General features: G+C 39.8%; 1 protein-coding gene across 9 annotated transcripts in view; it reads left to right on the top strand.

Moving 5' to 3' along the window:
• gria2 (glutamate ionotropic receptor AMPA type subunit 2) overlaps nt 1-25,395 on the top strand; it is a 115,301-nt gene that overhangs the window by 85,354 nt on the left and 4,552 nt on the right. For all 9 annotated transcript variants that reach the window (XR_004411480.1, XR_004411487.1, XM_033018525.1 and 6 more), the window contains exons 8-13: nt 1,065-1,169; nt 1,552-1,662; nt 3,201-3,407; nt 4,510-4,880; nt 12,370-12,568; nt 24,036-24,283. Coding sequence is in view for 7 of the 9 variants with exons in the window: in XM_033018525.1 (XP_032874416.1) it covers nt 1,065-1,169; nt 1,552-1,662; nt 3,201-3,407; nt 4,510-4,880; nt 12,370-12,568; nt 24,036-24,283 (1,241 nt within the window). In the remaining 2 variants the exon portion in view is untranslated. The remainder of the gene's footprint in view (nt 1-1,064; nt 1,170-1,551; nt 1,663-3,200; nt 3,408-4,509; nt 4,881-12,369; nt 12,569-24,035; nt 24,284-25,395) is intronic.

The raw sequence follows: 25,395 nt of genomic DNA, 5'->3' as shown, positions 1-25,395 counted from the left end.
GGCCTATATCCCTCTAAACATTTGTGCTACTTTTGTATTATGTCCACATTACAGGTCCACCACTGATTTTCCAGCAACCGGTGGTCCAACACCTCCTTTAATCCTTTAATCCAGACAAAATTACTAGGCCGCACGTGAAATACCCCCCCCCCCCCCCCCCCCCCAGACCGTGTGAGGCGGCCAATCTCAAAATCTCAACCTCATCGAGACTTCTATGCCAATCGGAGGGTCACATTTGTCTCTTGAAACTCAGGCCCGGCCGGGACCAGTTGATCTGTTCCCATAGCTGACTTCCGAGGCCAACTTTGCATGTCCTTATCTCTGCCCACCGGCGTCCTCAGCAGACCAGGCCAGTACCGTTTGGCTCCTCTTGGAGGCTCGCGTCAGAAGATGGCGGTGGCAGGTGTGCTCGCCCCAAATGCATTTTCAGCAGATTCGGCAAATCTCAGGTCAGAAGGTGCCGGCCAATATTTGTTTTATTTAATTTTCTATCAGTCCATGGAGCTTTAGAGACATGGTAGTAGTATAATTATTGGGTTAGAGGTATATTGTTGTATCATTATTATGACTTCTGTTGGTTTGGCAAAACGGATAATCCAGCAAGGTTCTGGAACGAAGGGTGCCGGAAAATCGATGGTGAACCTGTATTACAAGGCTAAAGGCAGTCAAATGTGTTGAACAAAAACTATGCTTACTTGATTGCATCTTTCTGGAAAAGAATGTTGTCTTTGGCAGATATATTATTCATGATGTGTTTTAAGTAATTGAAGCTCAATTAACTGAAAATAGCCAAGGGGTCTGAATGCTGACTATTCTCTTTATGTTAGCACTAATATCCTATAAAAAACAATCTTCGTCTTCTTCAAAAAAGGATGTTGAAGCATTAATGGGTTGCCAGAAGCCACTCATCTTGGGTAACGTTCTAACTCTGTCCTGATAACTGATGCTTGCTGGTGCTAATACTAACACTGCATTCAATCATGATATACAGTACATAGCTTCTGAAATAATGCTGTACAGAAGCTTAAAGGATATTTTTCAACCATTCTCTTTTCTTAAATTAGGTTCGTATTGATGGTTTGACAGGAAATATTCAATTTGATCAATTTGGAAGAAGAGTCAATTATACAGTCAACATTATGGAACTCAAAAATAGTGGTCCTCGGAAGGTACGACTTAAAGTTATAATTACATTGCTTCATATTTATTTGTTAAATCACAATAAATTCAATATTTTTCATTTGTCTGTTTACACCTTGTAATTGACACAAATCCTTCCGGTATGGATCCTTTAATACCAGGTACTAATTAGAATTCTATTCCAAAAGGTATTTGGTATGTAGTTTCTTGATAGTTAATTTGCCATGTTACCGTTGGACTCACAGATGTTATACAACATATTTCATATACTTTACGACATAGAAGGAGGCCATTTCACCCAACAAATCTGCACTGGTTTCAGCCGATGTCAACAGTTCTGTGATACAATGATGTGCATACGCAAGCATAATATTAAACACTTCAAATAATTTTATTGTGAAATTTTGGCAGATTGGATACTGGAATGAGGTCGACAAGATGGTCGTCACAGCAACGGATTTCCTTGGTGGAAATGAAACTGCAGGAATGGAGAATAAGACAGTTGTAGTGACAAGTATTATGGTATGTTCTTGAGCACATTACAAAGAATCACCCGTGGCAAATAAAAGACAAATCTTTGCATATAAATGTCAGTAAAATTAGAATATTATCGAAGCATCAATAAATCTGTCTATTTATTTTGTAGTTATGTAAATCAAAATGAGTAAATTTTCTTTACAGCATTTATCACATTAGAAATGATTTTTTGCCATAATTGTGTTGATCATGGTTCATATTATGCTTTTGAACTTCAGGGACATGTTTTTGCTTTCAAAGTGAGTGATGTCAATGTCTTTGTTTTTGGGGCTTATTAACTTTCATATTCTTAAAAACAAATCCCAGGTGCTTGGCTTGCACCAGTCTATTTCCTTTCTTCTCCCCGCCTCCCCCCCCCCCCCCTCAGTCTGAAGAAGGGTTTCGGCCCGAAACATTGCCTATTTCCTTCGCTCGATAGATGCTGCTGCACCCGCCGAGTTTCTCCAGCATTTTTGTGTACCTTCTATTTCCATCTAGGTTTGTGGTGCACACTTGGCCACTCCTAGTTTATGTAAATATCAGTTGAATTCTTCAGTTTGATTTAGTTTAGAGATACAGCGCAGAACCAGGCCTTTTGGCCCACCGTGTCTGTCCCAACCAGGGACCCCCGCACATTAATCCCACACACACTGGGGACAATTTACATATATACCAGTGCCTCATACTATTGGTGATCCCATTTTTTTCCATAGAGGTTTTGGAATGTAGTTCTTATAAAGGGAACTACATTTGCAACATAATTTTTACATTTATGTCATAAGTTGGTAACCTACTTATATCAAACGCCACAGGGAACTCTCGGTCATATTGGTTCAACTGCTGGGTTAGCAATCTGTTTATCTGGACTCATCAGTTCAAATACTATCATGACGACTGGTGGAACTAATTCAATTAGCTACACCATTTAACTTTAAACAATTAAATTTCAGACAGTTACTATCGCTGCAACTATATTGCTGCAACCAGTCATAAAATAAGTACATGTCTCCATTACAAGAGTAATGCACTTGGGTGGCGTAGTGGTAGAGTTGCTGCCTTACAGCTCCAGAGACCAGGTTCAACCCTGACTACGGGTGCTATCTATACAGAGTTTTTACGTTCTTCCTGTAACCATATGCGTTTCCTCCGGGTGCTCTGGTTTTCTCCCACCCTCCAAAGAGGTACAGGTTTGTAAATTAATTGGCTTTGGTAAAATTGTAAATTGTCCCTGGTGTGTAAAATAGTGTTAGTGTACGAGGATTGCTAGTCGGCATGAACTCAATTCGCTGAAGATTCATGAAATGGTAACGGATGAGTTCATATCCACACCCTCCTACATAACAAGTTGTACCCTTATCCAGGGCATTAGAATTGAGCATCACATGGATTAATACAATCTATTGCAGGATCAGGAGAACAAATTGAGCCTGGTATTTTAAAAATAGCTGTGGCCTTGAATTTGGTCGGGTTGTTCATCTCACTCAAAGATCACATGATCTTGCAACGACCATTTAAAAAAAAAGTCGCACATCTTTCTTTCATAGGAATCGCCCTATGTGATGCTGAAGAAAAATTATGAACAGTTTGAAGGAAATGACCAGTATGAAGGTTACTGCGTTGACCTAGCGGCAGAAATAGCCAAACATTGTGGCTTTAAGTACAAACTTTCCATCGTTCCCGATGGGAAATATGGTGCCAGGGACGCGGAAACAAAAGTATGGAATGGAATGGTGGGAGAACTGGTGTATGGGGTAAGAAAACAAAATACAAAGTGTGGTCATTATACATCATTCAATGATTGTTGCATGTTTAATAGATGATTGTTAAGGAAGAATATGGTTTTTATGGTTTCCGCATGGTCAAATATCCATTATCAAAAACCAATACAAATGTAACTGTTTCCATTCTGTCTCAGCCATATACAGTATAAAGTAAGATATTCTGTTCTGTTATTTCCAGAAATGAAAGAGTCAAGGAAATCATGTGGTGATGAAGGATAATTACATTTCCTAAAGTAACAATATTCATTTCTTGAATGTAAAATATTTTCACATTCCAGGTTTGACGACACAAAACCAAACAATTAAATGGGAAAAAATGCTGTCAATTTGCAATCAATCAGTATTTTTGGATCAACATTTCTTTCTGTGATCAAAAGACAAAGTGCTAGAGGAACTCAGCGGGTCAGGTAGCATTCCTCAGTCTAAAGAATGGTCCCAATGTGGACAAGAAGAAACGCTGTCTATCCATTCCCTCCACAGATGCTGCCTGACCTGCTGAGTTCCCCCAGAAATGTGTCTTTTTGGTCAAGATTGCATCTTCTGATGTTACTTGTGTCTACATTTCCTTCTGTGAAGTTGGATCAAACAATTTTGTGCATGATACTCAAGCTTGATATTCCCCATATGCAAATGCTTCCACATCATTGGGAACATCACTTGTATATTTAAATTATGAAGCGTATATAGATTATGCATTGGAGAACAGAGTTTATTATCTCTTGAATGAGACTAAAATGAAGCAGTCCTGACTTTATTGCACTTTATTTGCATTAAAATAAATGTCTTCTACAGCAACTTTGGATTCGCAACCTTCAGCTAAGTATCAACAATGAAGTACATTAATGCAAAAAAAAAAAGGCTGCAGGTAAATTGGAGTAATTTTGGTAAAGAAAAAATGGGTTAACAGATTAGGCAGAGAACCTTCATCTTAATTACATTGAAACAATTTTGTAAAAACAAACGACAAGACTGAATGCTACCTATGATTGAACATCAGTTTCAGTTCACAACAATAGTTTTTGCCAAGGAGATGAACTAAACAATAAAAAATTCCTGTGCTTTGTTGTTGCAGAAAGCAGATATTGCAGTAGCTCCACTGACAATCACTTTGGTAAGAGAGGAGGTGATCGACTTTTCAAAGCCCTTCATGAGCCTCGGGATATCCATCATGATAAAGAAACCACAGAAGTCGAAGCCAGGAGTCTTCTCCTTTCTAGATCCATTAGCTTATGAAATCTGGATGTGCATTGTCTTCGCTTACATCGGGGTCAGCGTAGTTTTATTCTTGGTCAGCAGATTTAGTCCGTATGAGTGGCACACCGAAGAATATGAAGATGGACGGGAAACACAAAGTAACGACCAAACTAATGAATTTGGGATATTTAATAGTCTCTGGTTTTCTCTGGGTGCCTTTATGCAGCAAGGATGCGATATTTCGCCAAGGTTGGTCACTCGAGCATTTTAGCTTTGTGCATTTTCGGTCCCTCTCTGATGGCACGGTGCATATATATTCACGTTTAAACTGGATTGTTTTCCTTTTACAAATTAAAGGGAGAAAATTGCAAAGAAGACCCCTCTGATTCCAAAAAGGCAAAGCTAAATGTTTTTAAAGCTTTTTTCAAACCAAAGAGGTACACGAATGATGCACGAAGATGTCATTCATGTATCTCTACAGTGAACTTATATATACACCCTGCTGCTGCGACCATAAAATGCATAAGGTTACAGTTGTTACTTAGTCCTCTTGGAGGGGTACCGTGTTTTTGCTGCATATTCCCATTTTACGGCCCTCGGTTCATGTGTGTATAACAAAGGCAAGGGCGAGGAACAAGCACGAAGGTAAGGAACTACAAAGTCAGTTCATCAGTCATCTCATTATCCAATGTTTTATTTTTATTCTTCACAGCTATCTGTTCACGGAAAAGTAAAGGATAGATAGATATCTTGTCAAATAGTTTATGTTAGAGGATTTCTGACTCTTTATATTCAGTGAGATATGAGAAATTCATTTGTTGGCTTGAAGAGGTCTTCTTTGAAGCAATGATATTTTTTATTGAGAGGACATTAAATGTGTTCTAGTGAACTCTCAGAAGAATTGAGAGAAGATAAGAGCATCTTCAATTTTCAATTTATGTCTATTTAAATATACATATAGATATATATTTTAAATAATGTTTAATATAGGCCAAAATATATACTGTTCATCTTTAGTAGTATCAATTTAGTTATTGAACAACTAAAGCTTTAGAGACATCAGTTATATTTTTAAATTATTACTTTTAGCCACGCTGTGCTAGCTTCAGCGTAGGTTCTCTGTAGATCTGCCTTTGAAGAGAATACTTAAAATTGTAGGTACACAAAAAAGCTGGAGAAACTCAGCGGGTGCAGCAGCATCTATGGAGCTCCATAGATGCTGCTGCCTTCGATTTTCCAGCATCTGCAGTTCCTTCTTAAATACTTAAAATTGTGATGTGCACACTTTACTTATAAAATATTTATATTGTAATAGTTTTGTTTGTAGAAGAACAGAAGTAATATTTAGGAACGCCATTCGGCCTAGTCTTGGGCAAGTACATCGTCTGGAGAGGTAGCCTGGCATCATGTTACTCAATTAAATCTTATGTACGGGCAGCAATTTTGCATGCATGATGTTTGGCACCAGCAGTCTAGGAAATGATAAATGTTTAGTTTAGTTTAGAGAAACAGCGTGGAAGCAGGCCCTTCAGCCCACTGCGTCCACGCTGACCAAAGATCACCCGTACACTAGTTCTATCCTACACACTAGAGACAATTTGCAGAAGGCAATGAATCTACAAACATTCACGTCTTTGAAATGTGGGAGGAAACCAGAGGACCCGGAGAAAAGCCATGTGAGCACAGGGACAATGTATAAACTCTACAGACAGCACTCGAGGTCAGGACCAAATCCGGGTCTCTGATGCGGTGAGGCAGCAACTCTGCCACTGTGCCACTGGGCCACCCTGTTGAAGAAATAATAATATTGCAATAATTTTTAGTCATTTGAATATCCAGAAGAGTAACCAAGGTACATTTACTTCTAAATAAAAAGCTTTACTATTCATTAACAGCAGATTAATTTAAAAATCATATTAATCGGCTGCAGCGACTGGAGTTAACCATTGCTGATAATGGGGCTGACAAATTAGCTCTTCAGTTCATTTCAACCACCTAGTTCAGGTATTCTATTCACAGTGCTGACCATTTTCATGGTCCAGGTTTTGAACAGGTAATACATTCTCTTTTTTTCTGGCTTGGTTAAGGTACACGGAAACGGTTTCTCTCATGTAATCTTAAGGTTAACACTCTCCTCAAAATGAAGCTAATTCACTTGGCATATTGAGGACTTTGAATCTGATATTAATAAATTAAGACATTCAGGGAGGTCATGTAAATTACTAACTTCCTACATCTTCAAACTCTTTGATTGGGCGAAACATGACTTCAGAGCCAATAATGCCTTTTATTCCTGTCTTACCAGTCTCCTAATGGAGAGGTGAAAGGGATCTACACACTGCCTCACCTTCCCCTGGTGCCACTAATATCAGGAATTCAGCCCTAATTAAAAACCAAACTTAACCTAAACCTTACTGCCCACTGATATTGTACGACCTTTATTTGTGTTCATTAGCTTGAACCTGAGGATTACAAATATAACGATACAGTCTCGGGGAGTTTAAACCAATAATTCAGTCGTTGTTTATCAGATGACAAAACATTGGAAGAATTTAATGCAGATCGCAAAATGCAGAATAAAACCTCAGAAAAACCCAGAACAATACCCAAAAATGTTAACAAAAAATGTAATAACCATACTCACCTATTTTCACATATATTTCAATAACTGTGCCTTCAATTAATCACACATAAAACCTTTGAATGGTTGATCTAGATTGATTGTAGATTCCCTGAGTCGGGCTGACCAAATTAACAACCTCCATGCTGCGTTAATGAGCAAGATCGCAGTCAGTTGTCAGTCATCTCCTAGGTCAAGTGACCTCTGATTAACTGCAGTAGTGTTGACTTGGTGACACCACTTCAGAACTGAATATTACCATAGCCCTGATTGTCAAAACATGGCTGGATCTTACTAGTGTTCCAGACTTTGTATCCTCATTTTAGGATAATATTGTTGCCACTCTGTGATTCCAATGGGCATATTCTTAGCCTTACCCATTTTATCTTGGAATTTCCCTGTCCATTTACAGAGATTGCTGCTCTAATATAATATCTAGGACAAAGGCACGCAATTCTTCTTGATAAAGTTAACTTCCACCTGCTCAGGTCACTGAATAGGCCAACGAGAACAACTTAGGGAAAATAAACAATTTCAGTTGTTACAGTAAAGATAGTTTGATGAGGCTGCAACCTATAAATTTGGTGTATTGATATTCCAATTATTTACTAAACAGCTACTTGGTCAACTGAAGGCCTTTATATTATTTTATCTAAGACATACATTGTCCAAGAGTGATAAATGTAACTGAGTTTTTGGAAAGGTCACTTAGAGAAATGATGAGACACATTGACTTTAACCAGACCCTTGACAAGGAGCCACGTAGTCTGGAAGTTTAGATCATCCAGACTATATGGGACCTTGTCTTAGGCCAGACTAGGTTCACACTAGTCTGGAAGGTTAAATCTCATGGGATCAGGGTAAGGTAGACAGTTGGATACAAAATTTGATCAGTGGAAGGAATCGGAGTAGTAGTGGCAGGTTGTTATACTGATTGAATGCTTGTGACTAGTAGTGTGCCACAGGAAACTGCTGGGTCCACTCTTGCTTGTCATCTATACTAACAATTAGGATGACAATGCTTAGTAAATTTGGCATAATGGACAGTGAAGATTGTTATCTTAGATTACCATAGGATCTAGATGAATGGGGTAAATGAGCCAAGAAATGACAAATGGAATTTAACTCTGACAAGGGTGAGGTGTTGCATTTTGGAAAGTTAATCCAGTGCAGGAGATTCACAGGAAATGGAGAGTGTTGTAGAACCGAGAGATCTCAGGGTGCATAGTTTCCTTAAATTGATGACACAGGTAGGCAGGGTGTTGAAGTATGCCTTTGGCATACTTGCCTTCATCAGTCAGTGCACTTACAGGAATTGGAATGTCATGTCATAACTGTACAAGTCATTGGTGAAAGTGTTGTGTGCTGTATGCCATTCTCTTCACTCAGCTATAGGAAATACGTCATTAAGCTGAAAAGGGTGCAGAGAAGATGCATGAGAATGTTACATAATCACAAACACACACACACACACACACACACACACACACACACACACACACACACGCACACACACACACATCTTTCTACAATAAATTTGGAGATGGCAGCAAGATTACTGGAGTTGCGGATTTTGAGGAAGATTGTCAAAGTATATAGCAGGATGAAGATTCGTTCTAGAATGATGCCTAGTGAAATTTAATTTGAGCTTGTGTAAGGCGTTGCACTTTGGAAGGCCGAATGTAATCATAAAGTATGCAGTTAATTGCAAGACCCTTAAGGGCCTGTCCCACTGTATGAGGTAATTCATGAGCTCTCCCGAGTTTAAAAAAAAATCAAACTTGTGGTAAGCACGTAGAATGTATGTAGCGGGTACATCGGAGCTCGGGACGTCTCTTAGCGTCTCGTAACGCTAACGGCAGGTACTCGGGAAATGCGGTAAGCTCGTGAAGACTTTTCAACATGTTGAAAAATGTCCACGAGAGCCCCGAGTACCTACGAGGAGCCATTACCATAATTCTCCGAGTTTGAATCAGGGGAAACTCGGGAGAACTCTTGAATTAGCTTGTACAGTGGGACAGGCCCTTAACCAACATGAATATACAGATGGGTCTTGGGATTCATGTCCATAGCTCCCTATAAGTGGCATTGAGGGTCAGGGGCCTAAATGCACTGAGATTGAGATTGAGATTCAGATTAGCTGAAGAAGGGTCTCAACCCAAAACATCACCTATTCCTTTTTCCCAGAGATGCTGTCTGACATGACATGCTAAATTACTCCACCTTATTGTGTCTACCTTTAGCTTTTGTTCATATACACCAGGGTGCAATGAATTTTTTTGTTCACATGAAGCTCACAGAATAAACAGTAGACATAGGAAATGATAAGTACAATGATGAGCGCTCAACAGCAGAATGGTTCAAGACTGTATTGTGATCTGAAGTAGTGGGAAAAATATTAAAGTACAATAACAGAATAATTGAATGAGGGAGAGTAGAGTGTGCGAGCACGGGGCCAGGAGTGTGAAAGAGGTGAGAGACACAAAATGCTGGAGTAACTCAGCGGGACAGGCAGCATCTCTGAAGAGAAGGTATGGGTGACATTTTGGGTCGAGTCCCTTCTTCAGAAAGAGGTAATTGACTTTGACGATGGACTGATAGGAAGGTAGTGATGAGCTTGTGTTTGACATGGCTGCTTCACCAATCTCTGTAGGTTCAGGCGTTCAAGAAAAGAGTGTTTGCCATTCCTGACTAAGATGCATCCTGTCAGAATACTTTCTATAGCACATCTGTAGAAGTTCAGAATCCTCTTGGACATGCTGAGTCTTCTCAGGTGCTTAAGAAAGTAAATATGCTGACGTATTTTCTTGATCATTGCATCAGTGTGAAAGGACCAGATTATGTTACTGTCGACTGTCTCTACGGTGGCTCCTTTGATCAAACAACGTTCCTTAAACAACTTTGAATTTAATCTCTATAAAATAATTTACTTTGAGCACTTTATACTCACAGAGCCTCCTAGTACTTAATTTTTTATTCAAGTTCCCAAACAAACATCTCAAGAAATCACTGCCACTTACATTTTATTGCGATTGGGATATTTTGTAAGACGTTTAAAGTCTAGGTTAGAAATTGAATAGCAGTTGGCAATTGTTAAATACCAGCTCTAGTAAGAAGAAAATATGAAAACACACAATGTTATAATTAAAATCAAAATTAATGTATTTTTATGCTCTTATGTGTCTTTTCCTTCTAATAGGCTATGACAGGTGAGGAAACTTTTTGATAAATTCTTGAAATCTGGTGCAATTCGTTGATGTTCATACATTTATGCTGGTGAAATTATAGGCATCTGTACATATTCCACCAAAAGAAATATTACACCATCACTACTTGATATTTATTTTTATTACTTGATGTGAAATTTAAAAAAACAGTCCCACAATATTCCTTTAATGTTGAACAAAAAAATGAGAATGTTTAAAGATATGATTTTGGAAACTATATAAAGGCCATCACATTGGGATTTATTTGATGAATCAGAATAAAATATTTGTCTGCAGTTTCCTGGGTTGAAGATTGCCAGTCCAGTACTGGATTTTTGCTGAGTCAGACAGTTTCACCTCGTGTAAGTGTTCACGTTCACTGAGAAAATTCAGTCAATGTTGTTGATGCACAGAGATCATATCTGGAAAGTGGATGGTTTTCAGCACCAAGGTAGAATTACTGTGGTTGTTATATCATATAACATTGTAAATTCTTTAAACGAAAACAATGTCCACAGTTAAATATTTCAACAACAGGAATTATTTGTAGATAAATCAACCGTGGTGTCCACGTGGTTGAATTGCCTCCCAACACTGACTGGTTGATTTATGTATGAAATTTAGCTATTTCCACAAAGCAGCATAATACCTGTTGCATCCGAACCACAGCTTCAACGATTAATCCATTTAAACCTAGGTTTGAGACTTGGTGTAAGGAAACAATACAGAAATCTTTGCTCTGAATTATTTTCCATTTTTAAGTGCTTTTAGAACTGAAAGATTATGTTAACTTAACCTATGTTGATTACTCAGTGGGGAAGCTATCTCTAGCTGTCAGAAGAGAGAGGGGACTGAGTAACGCTATGGCTTAGTAATGAATTAAATATGGTACATAAGGACGGATTCAGGGACAGCACAATCCCAGGGTCACTCATGTAGTTAGTTGGAGGATGGTATTCAAAGATTTCAGCTAAAATTGAAATAAAAGAGAAAGTTTGGACAGTTATTAGGGTATTGGTCAGAAATTATATTTGTGGAAAATGGCAGGTTTTTTTCCTGAAATTAATTGATGTAAACTTAACTTATCTTCTTGCATTTTAGATCAGAACAAGGGAAACACATTTCAGCTTTTCAAAGCTGCAAATAAAGCCTTGGATTTCTGAGTTATCTTTGCTTTCACATTATCTGTGTATTTACAAGAGTTTTGTTTTACATGTTCCCTGGCCACTCATGAAACATGTTTCTTTTATTAAGCACTTGATTTTGATGTTATAAATGACTTTTTAAAATAATCACAGCAAAAGATGAATACTGTATGTTGTGCATTTGCATTTTCATGTACGGTAGTAAATTGTCAGCATTGTACACGTCTTCTCGCATCTGTGCATAACAACTGTTTGTAAATGTCATTGAATGTGATGAATGTTTCTCTCCCATTAAGTAAAACTAGTAATTTAAGCATTTGGTATAGTTTTGTGTGAAACCATAAAATGCACGTGAAGTAAAATTATCATAAATCTAACTTCATCATGTATCCCATGCATATAACATATAAATGACTACAGTGGGGATTACTAATCTTGTTTTCATCTGGCATGGCCTCATATTCCCAACAATCTTTTCTGCAGGGACTCACATTTTACAGTTTATTTTGCCTAAATGAAATTCTTTATTAAAAAGTTTTTTTCCCCCACTGTGGAGTAGACTTCTATCAGCACTAAAACACATTGCAATTCAATTTTTAACATAAAATATATGAAATTTGTTTCAACTTTTCTCTGAAATAGTCATAATATGCACCTAATGTGCTTCCCTGTGTATAGATGCTATGCTCGATATCAAGTGATTGTTTACTCTGTTGCAATGATGACGTTCATTTCACTTTATAAATCCATTTCACACTTATTATTAGATCCTTGTCGGGGCGAATTGTTGGAGGTGTGTGGTGGTTCTTTACCTTGATCATAATATCATCATACACGGCTAACTTAGCTGCTTTCCTGACCGTCGAACGAATGGTATCACCCATTGAAAGTGCAGAGGATCTCGCGAAGCAATCTGACATTGCCTATGGAACTTTGGATGCTGGATCCACAAAAGAATTCTTTAGGGTAAGATAGGGAGGCTTTTACCTCTTGTGTTTTTTTAACTGAGGTTTTGCCTACAATGACAGTTTCTAATTACGTTTTATTATCACACAGTAAGATTCAAATCATAATATTATTCCACTCCGCAGATAATTTGCCTGATGATCTGATCGATATATGTCATTTAGCCAGCATCTTTAAAAAATAAATGGACTATCAGATCATTACAACATTGGCACTGGTGAAAAGTTGTTGGCATGAATTTTCTGCCATATCACCCACCTTTTCAATGGTAACAACATGTATGTATTCATGAGAGATTAGAGATGTATTCAAGACATAATTAGATGTAGCTCAGGGCCAACTGGATTATGGGATATGGGGAGACAGCAGGACACAGGTTCTGATTTTGGATTATCAACCACGATCATATTGAATGGCGGTGCTGGCTCGAAGTGCCGAATGGCCGACTCCTGCACCTATTTTCTATGTTCCTCTTGTTTCTGTGTCAAGAAAGTTCACCAGTTATCAAGTGTTTTAGAACATCATGAAAGCACAATGATGGATGGTGGTGGGAGTAGAATTATAACACTGAAAAGACAGAAGAAATGGCACATTATTTGGCATGCCGTACATTATTTGTTATTTTGATGGATCTAGTCACCGCCACCAAAATATTTATGAACATTGGCATTCCCATTTTGAATAAAAGAGTGAAATATCACAATAACATTCAAGAAATGAATGCAGGGAATACAGGAAAATTTCAATATGAAATCTGATTGTTTCGTTATAACATGTTCAAATGTCCTGATTAACAATTTGAAATGTTTGCTTCTAAAGTCTTCAAAGCTTCTTGTGTGATTTACAAATGCAAAATATATGTTATATGTTGAAAATCTGAACAAAGATTTTGAACCACTTTTCATTTCACTGCACATCTCGTATGTGTATGTGACGAATAAAGTTGACTTGAAAGGTCAAAAAATGCCATCCAGGCAGCATCAGAGAGGAGGGAATTAGAGTTAATGTTTCAGGCCACCAATCTCTTGTATGGTTAGAGGTGAATGCATTTTCAGGTGCAGATAAATCTGGGGCGGGGAAGGTATGCAGGAGTCAGGATAGAAGGGAAAGGAAGGCTTGTGACATGCTGAAAAGCAGGAGAGAATAAAATATTTTTAAAAAATAGACTTCCTCGTGACTTTTGTTGGAAGATAACAGAAAACAGAAGTCAAGAGAAGGTCTATTTTTCTGTATTCATTTTTTTTTTTTATTTTTTTTAGAAGGTCTATTTTTCTGTATTCATTTTTTTGTTTGTTTTTTTTTTAGAAGGTCTATTTTTCTGTATTCATTTTTACTGTGAGGCAATTATTGCACCTCCTTAATTGTTCTTAAGAAGGTGATGGTAAACTATCTTCTCCAACCACTGCAGTCATTCTCGCAAATGTTCAGTTTCAATACTCATGAGGACGACGTTCCAGATTCTGGACCCTGTGGCAATAAAAGAATAACAATACATTTCAGATTCAGGTTGCTGTGTGATATTGGCACAGGATATTGAGAATGGAATTATAATCACAGTGTGGCATGAAGGGACAGAAAATATAAGCAAAAGTACACGAGAAAAATTGAATGCACACTAGGTAATAATTATAAGAGAAACGTTTCAGGCTTTTTCTTTGAGTGCATATAATATTTACAACAAGATAAATGATCACAGTCTCAAAACAAATGTTCATTTATTCAGAACAGAGATGTGAAGAAAAGTCTTTAATGAGATGGTAGTGAACCTTTGGAATTTTCTATATGTTGTTGGAGTTTGGTCACTAGTTACAGATATTCATAGACTATTGGATAGTACAGGGATCAAGGATATGGGATTAGTGCAGGATATTTTGCTGAGGTTAAAGATGAGTCATGAGTTTATCGAATGGGGGAACATGTGCTAGGGGCTAAATGGTTCTACTCTTCTTATGCTGAGTAGAACTTTATTGAAAGAAGTCCAGGATTTGGGATAATGGGCCTCCAGCAATTACAGCAATCTTCGTTTGTGTGAGATTGACTCCAATAATTGAGTATTTTATCTTTGATGTCCATTCGGTCTTATTCTTTAGACTTTACTCTAGACTTTACAGATAAAATGCAGAAACAGGATCTTCAGCCCACCGTTTGTGTCACCCCATACACTAGCACTATCCTACACACTCGGGACAATTTACTATTCTTACCAAAGCCAATTAACCTACAAACATGGGAGGAATGTGGGAGGAAACCAGAGCACCCAGAGAAACCCAACGTAGTCACAGGGAGAACATACGAACTCTGTACATACAGCACCTGTAGTAGGATCGAACCAGGGTCTCTGGTGCTGCAAGGCAGCAACTCTACCACTACATCACTGTGCCACCCCAATGGGGCTTGTTTACACCATATTCCATCAAAGGCAGCCTTGATGGCAAGAGAAGTCGTCCGAACATCTCCACTGGAATTGAGCTCTTTGATCCATGTTTGGATCAAGGTTGATCGAGCAGAATTATCATGACAGAACACCAAAGTAGCATCGATAGGCATGTTCTTGTGAGTAAGTGCTGCTTAAATGCACTGTTGACAGCATCTTCCCTCTGTGGACTATTTTCTGAATACACAATTCTTACATTAACAGACGTGCTGATGGAATACTGAAAATCTGAAATAGAAATGCAGAAATGCTGGTCACATGCAACAATTGGTTACGTGTGCACTGTTACATTTGACATTGTGTTGGAAAACTGTAAAATGTGTGGTTAGAGGATGGGCCGGTTATATGGTGTTGTGTAAAAGCAGTCACCTAATCTGGAATTTTAGTTCACCTGTCTACACTGCACCACATCATGAGCAGCGAATGCACTGCATCAACTCATAGGAGTATAACTAAATCATGCTTAATCTGAAAGGGGGTTTAGTGGCTCTAGAATTTAGTAGGAAAGATAAAACTAGAAGCATGGGTTGGAAGGAACTGCAGATGGTGGTTTAAACCAAAGATAGACAAGACATGCTGGAGTAACGCAGTTTGACAGGCAGCATCTATGGAGAGAAGGAATGGGTGACATTTCGAGTTGAGACCCTTCTTCAGTCTTCACTCTGAAGAAGGGTCTCGACCCGAACACCGCCCATACCTTTTCTCCAGATATGCTGCCTGTCCCACTGAGTTACTCCAACTTTATGTATCTTTCTAAAGGAATGGGTTGTACCTTCTTCAATAAGATTAGGTGATTTTGGGAAGGGAAGTGGATATTGGTGGATTGGAAGAGTAAACATTGTGGAGGGAATGGGCCCATGCAGTAAGGCAGTGAGAGGGAGGGAAGATGTGCTTGGAAATGTCAGGAATTCAAGAAGATGAAAAAATTGAATGTTAAGACCGTCGGGTGGAAAATGAGGTGGAAAGGAATGCTGTCAAGCTCTGGGAGGGGTAGATGAGGTGAGAGCAGAATTGCAGGAACTGCAACACACGTAGTTGAGGGTAAGGTGGGGTTGGGGGAGGCAAAGGAACATTGATAACTATGGAGAGCTGTGGTAAGAATGGAGAGAAAGGAGGCAGTGAAACAATGTATTATCACAGGGAGTGGATATAATACTAAAGCGGGAAGAATAGTAATGAAAGTAACAATGGTTGCTATGGGCTTATATTGGGGTTTTTTGACACTTTGCCATCTTTTAGAAAAGTGGATGAATGGAAGGATGAGTCAGTCATGCAGTAAGTCATGATTTGGATGAGAGAATTGAAAGCTTTGTGGCCAAGTTTACAGATGACACAATGATAGGTGGAGGGGCAGGTAGTGTGAAGAAAGCAGGGACTGCAGAAGGACTTGGACAGGTTGGGAGAGTGGGCAGAGATGTGGCAGATGGAATAAGGCGTCACAAAGTGTGGAGTCATGCACTTTCGTAGTAGGAATAAAGGCATAGACTATTTTCTAAATGGGGAGAGAATTCACAAATCAGAGGTGCAAAGGGACTTAAGAATGCTGGTGCAAGATTCCAAAAAGTTAATTTGCAAGTTGAATTGGTAGTAAGGAGGAGAATGCAATACTAGCAATTATTTTGAGAGGGTTCAAATACTAAAACAGGGATGTAATGCTAAGGCTTTATAAGGCACTGGTCTTGATAAGGCATTTGGAATATTGCAAGCAGGTTTGGACCCCATATCTGAGGAACAAGGTGCTATTGTTGGAGAGGGTCCAGAGGAGGTTTACCAGAATGATCCCAGGGATAATATGATGAGGGGGACCTCATTAAAACTTACCGAATACAGAAAGGCCTGGATAGAGTGGATGTGGAGAAGATGTTTCCACTACTGGGAGAGACTAGAACCAGAGGTCATGGCCTCAGAATAAAAGGACGAACCTTTGGAAAGGAGATGAGCAGGAATTTTTTTTTAGTCAGAGGTTGGGAAATCTGTGGAATTCATTCACAGAGGTTGTGGAGGCCAAGTTATTGAATATTTTTAAAGTGGAGTTTGACAGGTTCTTGATTAGTAAGGGTGTCAAGGATAATAGGGAGAAGGCAGGAGAATGGGGTTGAGAGGGAAAGATAGATCATCCATAATTGTATGGCAGAGTAGACTTGCTGGGCCGATTGGCCTAATTCTGCTCCTACAACTTACAAATTTATGTACTCTTGCACCATCTAATGGTGAGAACCCGGTGGGAATTTGACCTTCAATTTCTCGCTAATCAGCAGTCAAAACCAGTCCCATTCCACCAAATCTTTCACCTGACCATGTTTAGTCTCCTGTGAAATAACTCCACACGTTTTCTTGGTAAAACTGCAATTAAAGGAATCCAAAAGGGTACAAGAAATGCCTACCTTTCTGGGATATATAAAACATGGTTTACTTCAGCCCTACCCAAGTTCCCTCCTTCATCAAGTCCATTTTCTGACTATATCAGTAGCATTTCCTGCTCTTGCCCAGAACAAGAGCGGGTATCAAGGGTTATGGGGAGAAGGCAGGAGAATGGGGTTAGGAGGAAGAGATAGATTAGCCATGATTGAATAGATTTGATGGGCCAAATGGCCGAATTATGCTCCTATCACTTATGATCTTATGATCAGGAACATTTCATTACTTTTGTTGTGTATTTCCACCTTAATCTCACATAGTGCCTGCCTGACTCTACCCATATTTTCCTTGATCCCCTCATTCTGTACCACTACCTTCTCAAGTAATGTTGGGATGCAAGGTGAATGTTGGCCTTACCAGCAATTGCCATCGTTCATAAATGCATTAAAAAAAACACTTTTCAGTACAAAAGTATTACTTTCCGTTTCCTGGCGACTGATATTTTAATCTCCATCTCACTCCCACTCTGAACTCTGTGCTTGTGTCCACTCAAACCATTACATCTTCAGAATTGACGCGTTATAGCTCCCAGCCTCAATTACAGTTTTTAACAATTCCTGTTGCTAAGCATTTTTGACATTTCTATTTCAGATTCCCAATATTCCTTCCACAGTCCTTTAGTATTTTCAGATAATTGTTCTGCATTTGCACATCCCTAAGATCTATGTGACCCCTTTTTGTCGTTTAATATTTTCTGCTTTCTATCTTTTTCTCCACGTCTTCAGAACTGCTTATTACATACTATACATAATTTTGAATTAAGGTTATTGTTCAGAAACATGATCTCTGGTTCTCAATCTATGTTCTCCAGAGTTGCTCCCTGAATTGTTGTAATAATAATAATAATAATGGATGGGATTTATATAGCGCCTTTCTAATACTCAAGGCGCTTTACATCGCATTATTCATTCACTCCTCAGTCACACTCAGTGGTGGTAAGCTACTTCTGTAGCCACAGCTGCCCTGGGGCAGACTGACGGAAGCGTGGCTGCCAATCTGCGCCTACGGCCCCTCCGACCACCACCAATCACTCACACACATTCACACACATTCACACACAGGCAAAGGTGGGTGAAGTCTCTTGCCCAAGGACACAACGACAGTATGCACTCCAAGCGGGATTCGAACCGGCTACCTTCCGGTTGCCAGCCGAACACTTAGCCCATTGTGCCATCTGTCATCCCGATGTATTACTCCAGTACTTTGTGTCTTCCATCTACATCCATATTTCTAACATCTTCTGTGTTTTCTCATTTCTTTACAATATCGTGTCTAAACGTCCAAAGTGAGAAAACGTTATTAATATCAGCTTTCACTTGCATTATGTGATGAGGAAATAGAAGTGGGTTTGCTTGAAGTACAGCATAGTCTAACTATAAATTGACCGTTTTGCAATTGGATGTGAGTGAGAGAGCACGTAATTGGCAGTAGGGCATTTACTAAATGGACTTACATTATTGGAAAAAGATTGCAGTTTTTTCATGCTGCATTTAATTTTATTATGATCTACTTGATATGAAACTGTTAGAATTGAATCTGGCATCCATTTTGCATAACGGCCGGCTTTTGCTCTTTATTTACTGCACTAGAAAGAAAAGGCAGAGAGTTGGTGCCCCCCCCCCCCCCCCCCCCCCCCCCTTTATAGCTGGCTAGTAAGGCATAACTAACGTAGATATTCGCATCGAAGAGATGGACCTTGCTGAGAGGACTGACTTGCTCACCAGGACAAGAGGTTAATCAGAGCAGAAACGAAGCAGTCAGATGAGGTCGTGGCCGGGATAATGAAAGCTATAATGATCCTGATTACTGGGCGGAATGAAATGTAATAACCTCGCCTGGGTGGCCAAATGTTGTGACCATGTCAACAAATTCCATCCTCTCGCAGTTTCATAGGCAGATCCTCATGCTAGATCCACATACTTGCTACTATAATGCTCAAACAAATCTTCCATCTACATCCAGCCGTTCACCTAGAGCAGGCATGGCACACGGGGACACGGCAAAAACTTCAACAGGCCCCCCTCTTTCTAGCAGAAGAGAGCGGCATTCAAAGTCAGACTGGAGAACAGACATAAATTCCTCTGACTTTTGTCCATTGACATAGTTGCATTGAGGACTCCTTGCAATCGTGAGCTAAATGATCTCAAGACCGTGGTCAAAGGAGGATGACTATATACTGTACTTAGAGCTCCTTTTCATATTCAATGATCTCACTTCCCACAATCTCCTTTCACTTACCAGGTTCAGATGGTATAATTGTGTCCCTCCCACTCAAAGTGACCATACTCGTGAACATTTTTACCTTTTAGATAATTAAGAAATCCAGTCATCCTGATGATTTTCCAGCAGAGTTGGGAAACAAAAATATGGTGTCCCTCGATTTGATGCTTGCATTCATTAACTCTGATCATCTGGACCATTGGGATATTTTGGGGGGCAGAAGTGACCTGTACAAGAGGCATTGGTTGCACTTTAACTTCAGATGAACCAATATCCTGCAGACAGGTTTGCTAGTGCTACATGGGTGGGTTTCAACTAGATTGGCAGGGGGGGGGAGGGGAGATCCTATGCAGGACCAGGGCAATTGAGAGGCTGGAAGATGGTATGGTTGATGATGAAAGAAGGTTCAGTGGATAGAATAGACAGGAGAAAGGCAGGTAGTGACGAAGGACTGTTGGTTTGAATTGCACTTATTTTAATGTGAGGGGCCTGACAGGTAAGGTAGATAATCTCAGGGCATGGATAGGGATATGCAACTGGGATGTTGTAGCCATTACGGAAACCTGGCTAAGAGACGGGTAGCACTGGCAGATTGATGTTCCAGGGTACAGATGCTATGGGAGAGATATAGGTGGGGGTAAATGAGGAGGGGGAGTTGCGTTATTGATTCGGGAGGATGTCACGGAAGTGGTCATTAGCTGAAGGTCAAGCAGCTGGGATCAAGTGTATCCCTGGAGGAGCAAGCTAAAAAAGAAAGTCAGGAGGACAAATAGGGGGCAGGAGATACTGTAGGTCTGGCAGAAAATATTAAGGATAATCCCAAGAGATTTTATAAGTACATTAAGGGGAAAAGGGTGACCAGAGACAAAATGGGATCCATTAGGAATCTAAGAGATCAACTCTGTTTGGAGCCCCAGGAGATGGGCATGGTCCTCGATGAGTATTTCTCCTCCGTTTTTACCGTGAAGAAAGACATGAGAACCGGGGAACTTGGGGTAGCCAATGGAAGTGTCTTGAGGGCAATCAGTATTACAGTCGAGGAGGTGCTGAAGGTCCTGATGTGTATGAAGGCAGACAAATCACACAGGTCTGATCAGATGTATCCAAGGCCACTTGGGGAAGCTAGGGAGGAGATTTCTCTCAGAGAGACTGAGATTTATGAGTCGTTATTAAATACGGGTGAGGTATTTGGAAGACTGGTGGGTGACACATATTGTGCCTCTATTTAAGTAAGGCTGCAGGGAAAAGCCTGGGAACTACAGGTCAGTCAGTCTAACTTCATTGGTTGTAAAAGTACGAAAGAGTATTTTGTGCGATGAAATATATGTGCATTTAGATGGACAAGGGCTGAATAGGGGTAGGTAGCATGATTTTGTATGTGGGAGGTTGTGTCTTGCAAATCTGATTGAGTTTTTGAATATGTGACCAAAAGAGTTGATAAGGGCAGAGCTGTAGATATTGTATATATGGATTTCAGCATTTGACAAGGTTCCGCATGATAAGCTGCTCTTAAAGGTTAGATTGCATGAGATTCAAGGAGAGATAGCTGACTGAATGGAAAATTGGCTTCATGGAAAGAAGCAGAGAGTGATGTTGGAAGATGACTGCGTTCATATGTCTATCACTGTCCTCGAAGTTTCCCATTAGCTTGCTGGCTCACACTCCTGCTGCTGTCAGTAATAAAATGCTGCAGTGCACAGCCAGGAGTTGGCGACACGGAATAGTTCATGTGTCTTTGTTCATGCCCTTCATTGGTGTCTGCAACCTTCTCCACTGTAAGTGAGCGATCTTGCACCAGCTTGACTGTGGCCCTTAAATAGAAATGTAGGGCATGCAGAGAAACCTGGAACACTTGTGGAAATGATTAATGTGAAGAATCAACAACTATGCACTGTAGAAAGCATTTTATCAGGATGTGGCACAGCATGGTTTGGGAACAGCTCCATCCAAGACTGCAGAAAATTGTGGTCACAGCCGAGACCATCACACAATCCAACCTCCCTTCCATTGACTCCACCTACATTTCACACTGCCTTGGCAAGGCCAGCAGCATAATCAAGGATGAGACTCGCCCCGTTCACTCAACCATCAGCCTAGATGTACAGAAGTGTGGAAACGCGCACCTCCAGATTCAGAGACAGTTTCTTCCCAGTTGTTATCAGGCAACTGAACCATCCTACCAACAACTAGAGACCTGTCCTGAGCTATCTACCTATCTACTATCTACCTCATTGAAGAACATCAGACTATCTTTAAATGGACTTTACTGGACTTTATTTTGCACTAAAGGTTAATCCCCATATGTATCTGTACACTGTGGACAGCTCGATTGTAATCATATACAGACTTTCCGCTGACTGGTTGACACCCTTGATTAATAATACTTGCTCAAGTGAAGTAATATTTTCATGATATCGGAGAGAGCATGTCTCCTCCAACCATTTATGATGAAGAGCTGCACCTGAGGTAAGGCTCAGCATAAGCTATCTAACGACGAACAGCTCAGGGTTGATATCTGGAACTCTTAGTATCACGTTTGTGCAGTCTGTGGTGCCCCAAGCTTCCAGGAAGTCTGTGAGATCCTGATGTTACCCTGTCTGCTGTTCTCTCTTTGGGAGAAGGAGGTTAGTTCTTTGCTCTTGGCTCTCTTGTCATAGAGTAATGGAGTGATACAGTGTGGAAACAGGCCCTTTAGCCCAACTTGCCCACACCAGCCAACATGTCCCAGCTACACTAATCCCACTTGCCTGCGTTTGGTCCATATCCCTCCAAACCTATTCTGTCCATGTACCTGTCTAACTGTTTCTTAGATGTTGGGATTGACCCTGCCTCAACTACCATATCTGGCAGCTTGTTCCATACACCCACCATCCTTTGTGTGAAAAAGTTACCCCTCAGATTCCTATTAAATCTTTCCACTTCACCTTAAGCCTATGTCCACTGGTCCTCGATTCACCTAATCTGGGCAAGAGTCTCTGTGCCCGATCTATTCCTCTCGTGATTTTATACACAAACATCCTCTCTCTCAGGAGGGTCAGGGTGGGTTCAATGGACCAAATAAACTAAAATAAAAATTATATACAGATAGGACTGCAGCAATTCTACGATGCTATCCTAGACTTCTTTATGTATTCAGCATCTGACACTTTATGAATGCTGCAGTGTTGTACAAATTGGAATGCAGCATCTATTAACCACTGCCTAAGGCAATTCAGGAGCTAACAAGTTCAGGGTCACCATGACTTCATTGCTCCTCTGGCAAGGCAGTTTGGCCTTCAGGCTCCACTTGTGCAGGAGGCTTGTCAGGACAATTACTGAAAGGTCCATTTTCTATGAAAAGGTTAGAGCAGTCTCCTGAACAATGAACAGGTATCATTGTGATATTTGCAGCTTCACTATTGAGTCCAACTGAGCCAAATAGTGCTCCAACAACTCAAATCCTCAGCAAATCAAGGATTCAGATATCAACAGTAGGCTGCCATGGCTGATCACACCTGATTTCTTGCCAGTGTACGCTTTGTTTTATTTATGATCTAATTTGATGGGAAGATGGTTATATAAGCATGGGACAATAATTAACATCACTACTGCATGGCACACTTCATGCAGAGGTGCATTTCATGCATGGAAAATAAAAATTCGCACTTTAAATAATCATAAAGTGTGTATTAATGTGCAATTTAGAAATTGCAATAAAAAATGCATACACAGCAGGTCCTCTGAATAATATGCTGTGTGTTCACATTTTTATGTATCTACATTTTACACTGCCAAAGGTGGATTTTCATTTTTACATTTGAAAGGGAATTTTCTGCATTTGACGTTAAAAAAACGCTATTATTATACATACTTTATTATTTAATGGTTAGTCATTGTATATCACAGTTGCTTTGTTTCTTTGTGCATATTATATAATTTCAATCTGCTTTCACACTTTCATACAAGGGTTTAGAGCCATGCTGTTTGCTATGTCTTGCGGTTCTGATTAACTCTCTTCCACTCAGCTGGGGATCCGTTGTTTTCATCTTTGCTCTTACGGTCATTTGTTTCTTCATTTCCTCTTCAATTCTATGTGACTACAGTTCTTATAAATCATTATTTCCTTAGGTTTTAGGTAAGCAACATTGTCACCATGGTCACCACGTTATAGGAAAGATGTTGTCAAGTTGGAAAGGGTGCAGCGGAGACTAGTTCAGCGGCTGCAATGTTTCAAAGAATATTCTAAAGCACTTGACTCCGAATGCATTTTAGACATCGTCCTGGCTGTGTGCAAGGCATATGCTGGGACTCATATAAGACTATAATTAAACATCATATTAATGTGTAACTAATTTGACAGTTTTCAATCGTCGGGAAAGTAACTCTCTGGTAAGTCCGTCATTCTTTTTTTGACAGAGATCCAAAATTGCACTTTTTGAGAAGATGTGGGCCTACATGAAGAGCGCTGAGCCATCCGTCTTTGTAAAAACCACTGCAGAAGGTGTGGTCAGAGTGCGTAAATCCAAAGGGAAATATGCCTACCTCCTGGAATCCACCATGAATGAATACATTGAACAGAGGAAACCCTGCGATACCATGAAAGTCGGAGGAAATCTAGACTCGAAAGGATATGGGATTGCAACACCCAAAGGATCCTCATTAAGGTGGGTGGAATAGTATAACAATATTCTTAATGTTGTTATAGTATCCCACCTACCCTGATGTGCTTTTACTATTGCGTGATGGTTTGTATAAACAAATGAGGGAACATTATTATTGTAGAATTGCATCACATTCTTTAAACATTTTTTTAAATTAATTGCACCAAATATTTAATTTAATGAACAAAAGGCATAATATAAAAATATCAATTTCTAATGTACCTTAAGACACTGAATTTAGTTCCTGCACTTTGAATCAAATGCTTATAAATATGTCACGCAAAGAAGTTTTACAGTTTGGCGCAAAGCAGTTCAAGGAGTCGAAATTCAGCTTACAGTTGTTTTTAATTCCTGAAAAGCAGGAAGCCTCTAGAATTGCAAATGGGCATGGGAACATACTCTCATCCATCCCATTGACTCCCATGATCTGCCTGAAGCCATATGCAGATGAGCAAGCTGCATGCACACCTGCACTGGCAATGCAAATCAGGACCCAGTGCTGCTTGTGGAAATGTTGCAAAATTCAGATAACCATCTGCTGATCAATACAAACAAAGCCTCATGTGTTTGCATCTTGCTAAACAGTGTGATAGAAAATCCTTAAAGTGGGTGGCACAGTGGCGTAGCGGTAGAGCTACTACCTTACAGCGCCAGAGATCCTGGTTCGGTCCTGACTATGGGTGCTTGTCTGTACGGAGTCTGTACGTTCTCCCGTGACCTGCGTGGGTTTTCTCAGAGATCTTCTGTTTCCACTCACACTCCAAAGACGTGCATGTTTGTAGGCTAATTGGCTTGGCATAAATGTAAATTGTCCCTGGTGTGCGTTGGGTAGTGTTAGTGTGCAGGGATCGCTGATTGATGTTGACTCGGTGGGCTGAAGGGCTTGTTTCCATGCTGTATCTCTAAACTAAACTAAAACCGCGAGAAGTCCTTCAAGAAATGGCCATCCAATCTTTTTGTTTTTAATCTATTTAATTTAATGTCAGAAGAAGCAGGAGGTTCTTTCTGGTACTAAATAATGTCCTCGACAGATTTTCCCCTTCACCTTTGCTTTCTCCAGCCGCAGAGGTTAGCTGGAATTTATCAGTTCTCGTTGATAAACTGCATCAGGATGT

Source organism: Amblyraja radiata, chromosome 1 (genome assembly GCF_010909765.2).
Source record: "Amblyraja radiata isolate CabotCenter1 chromosome 1, sAmbRad1.1.pri, whole genome shotgun sequence".
Lineage (NCBI taxonomy): Eukaryota > Metazoa > Chordata > Chondrichthyes > Rajiformes > Rajidae > Amblyraja > Amblyraja radiata.
This window is presented reverse-complemented; position numbering and strand designations above follow the sequence as displayed.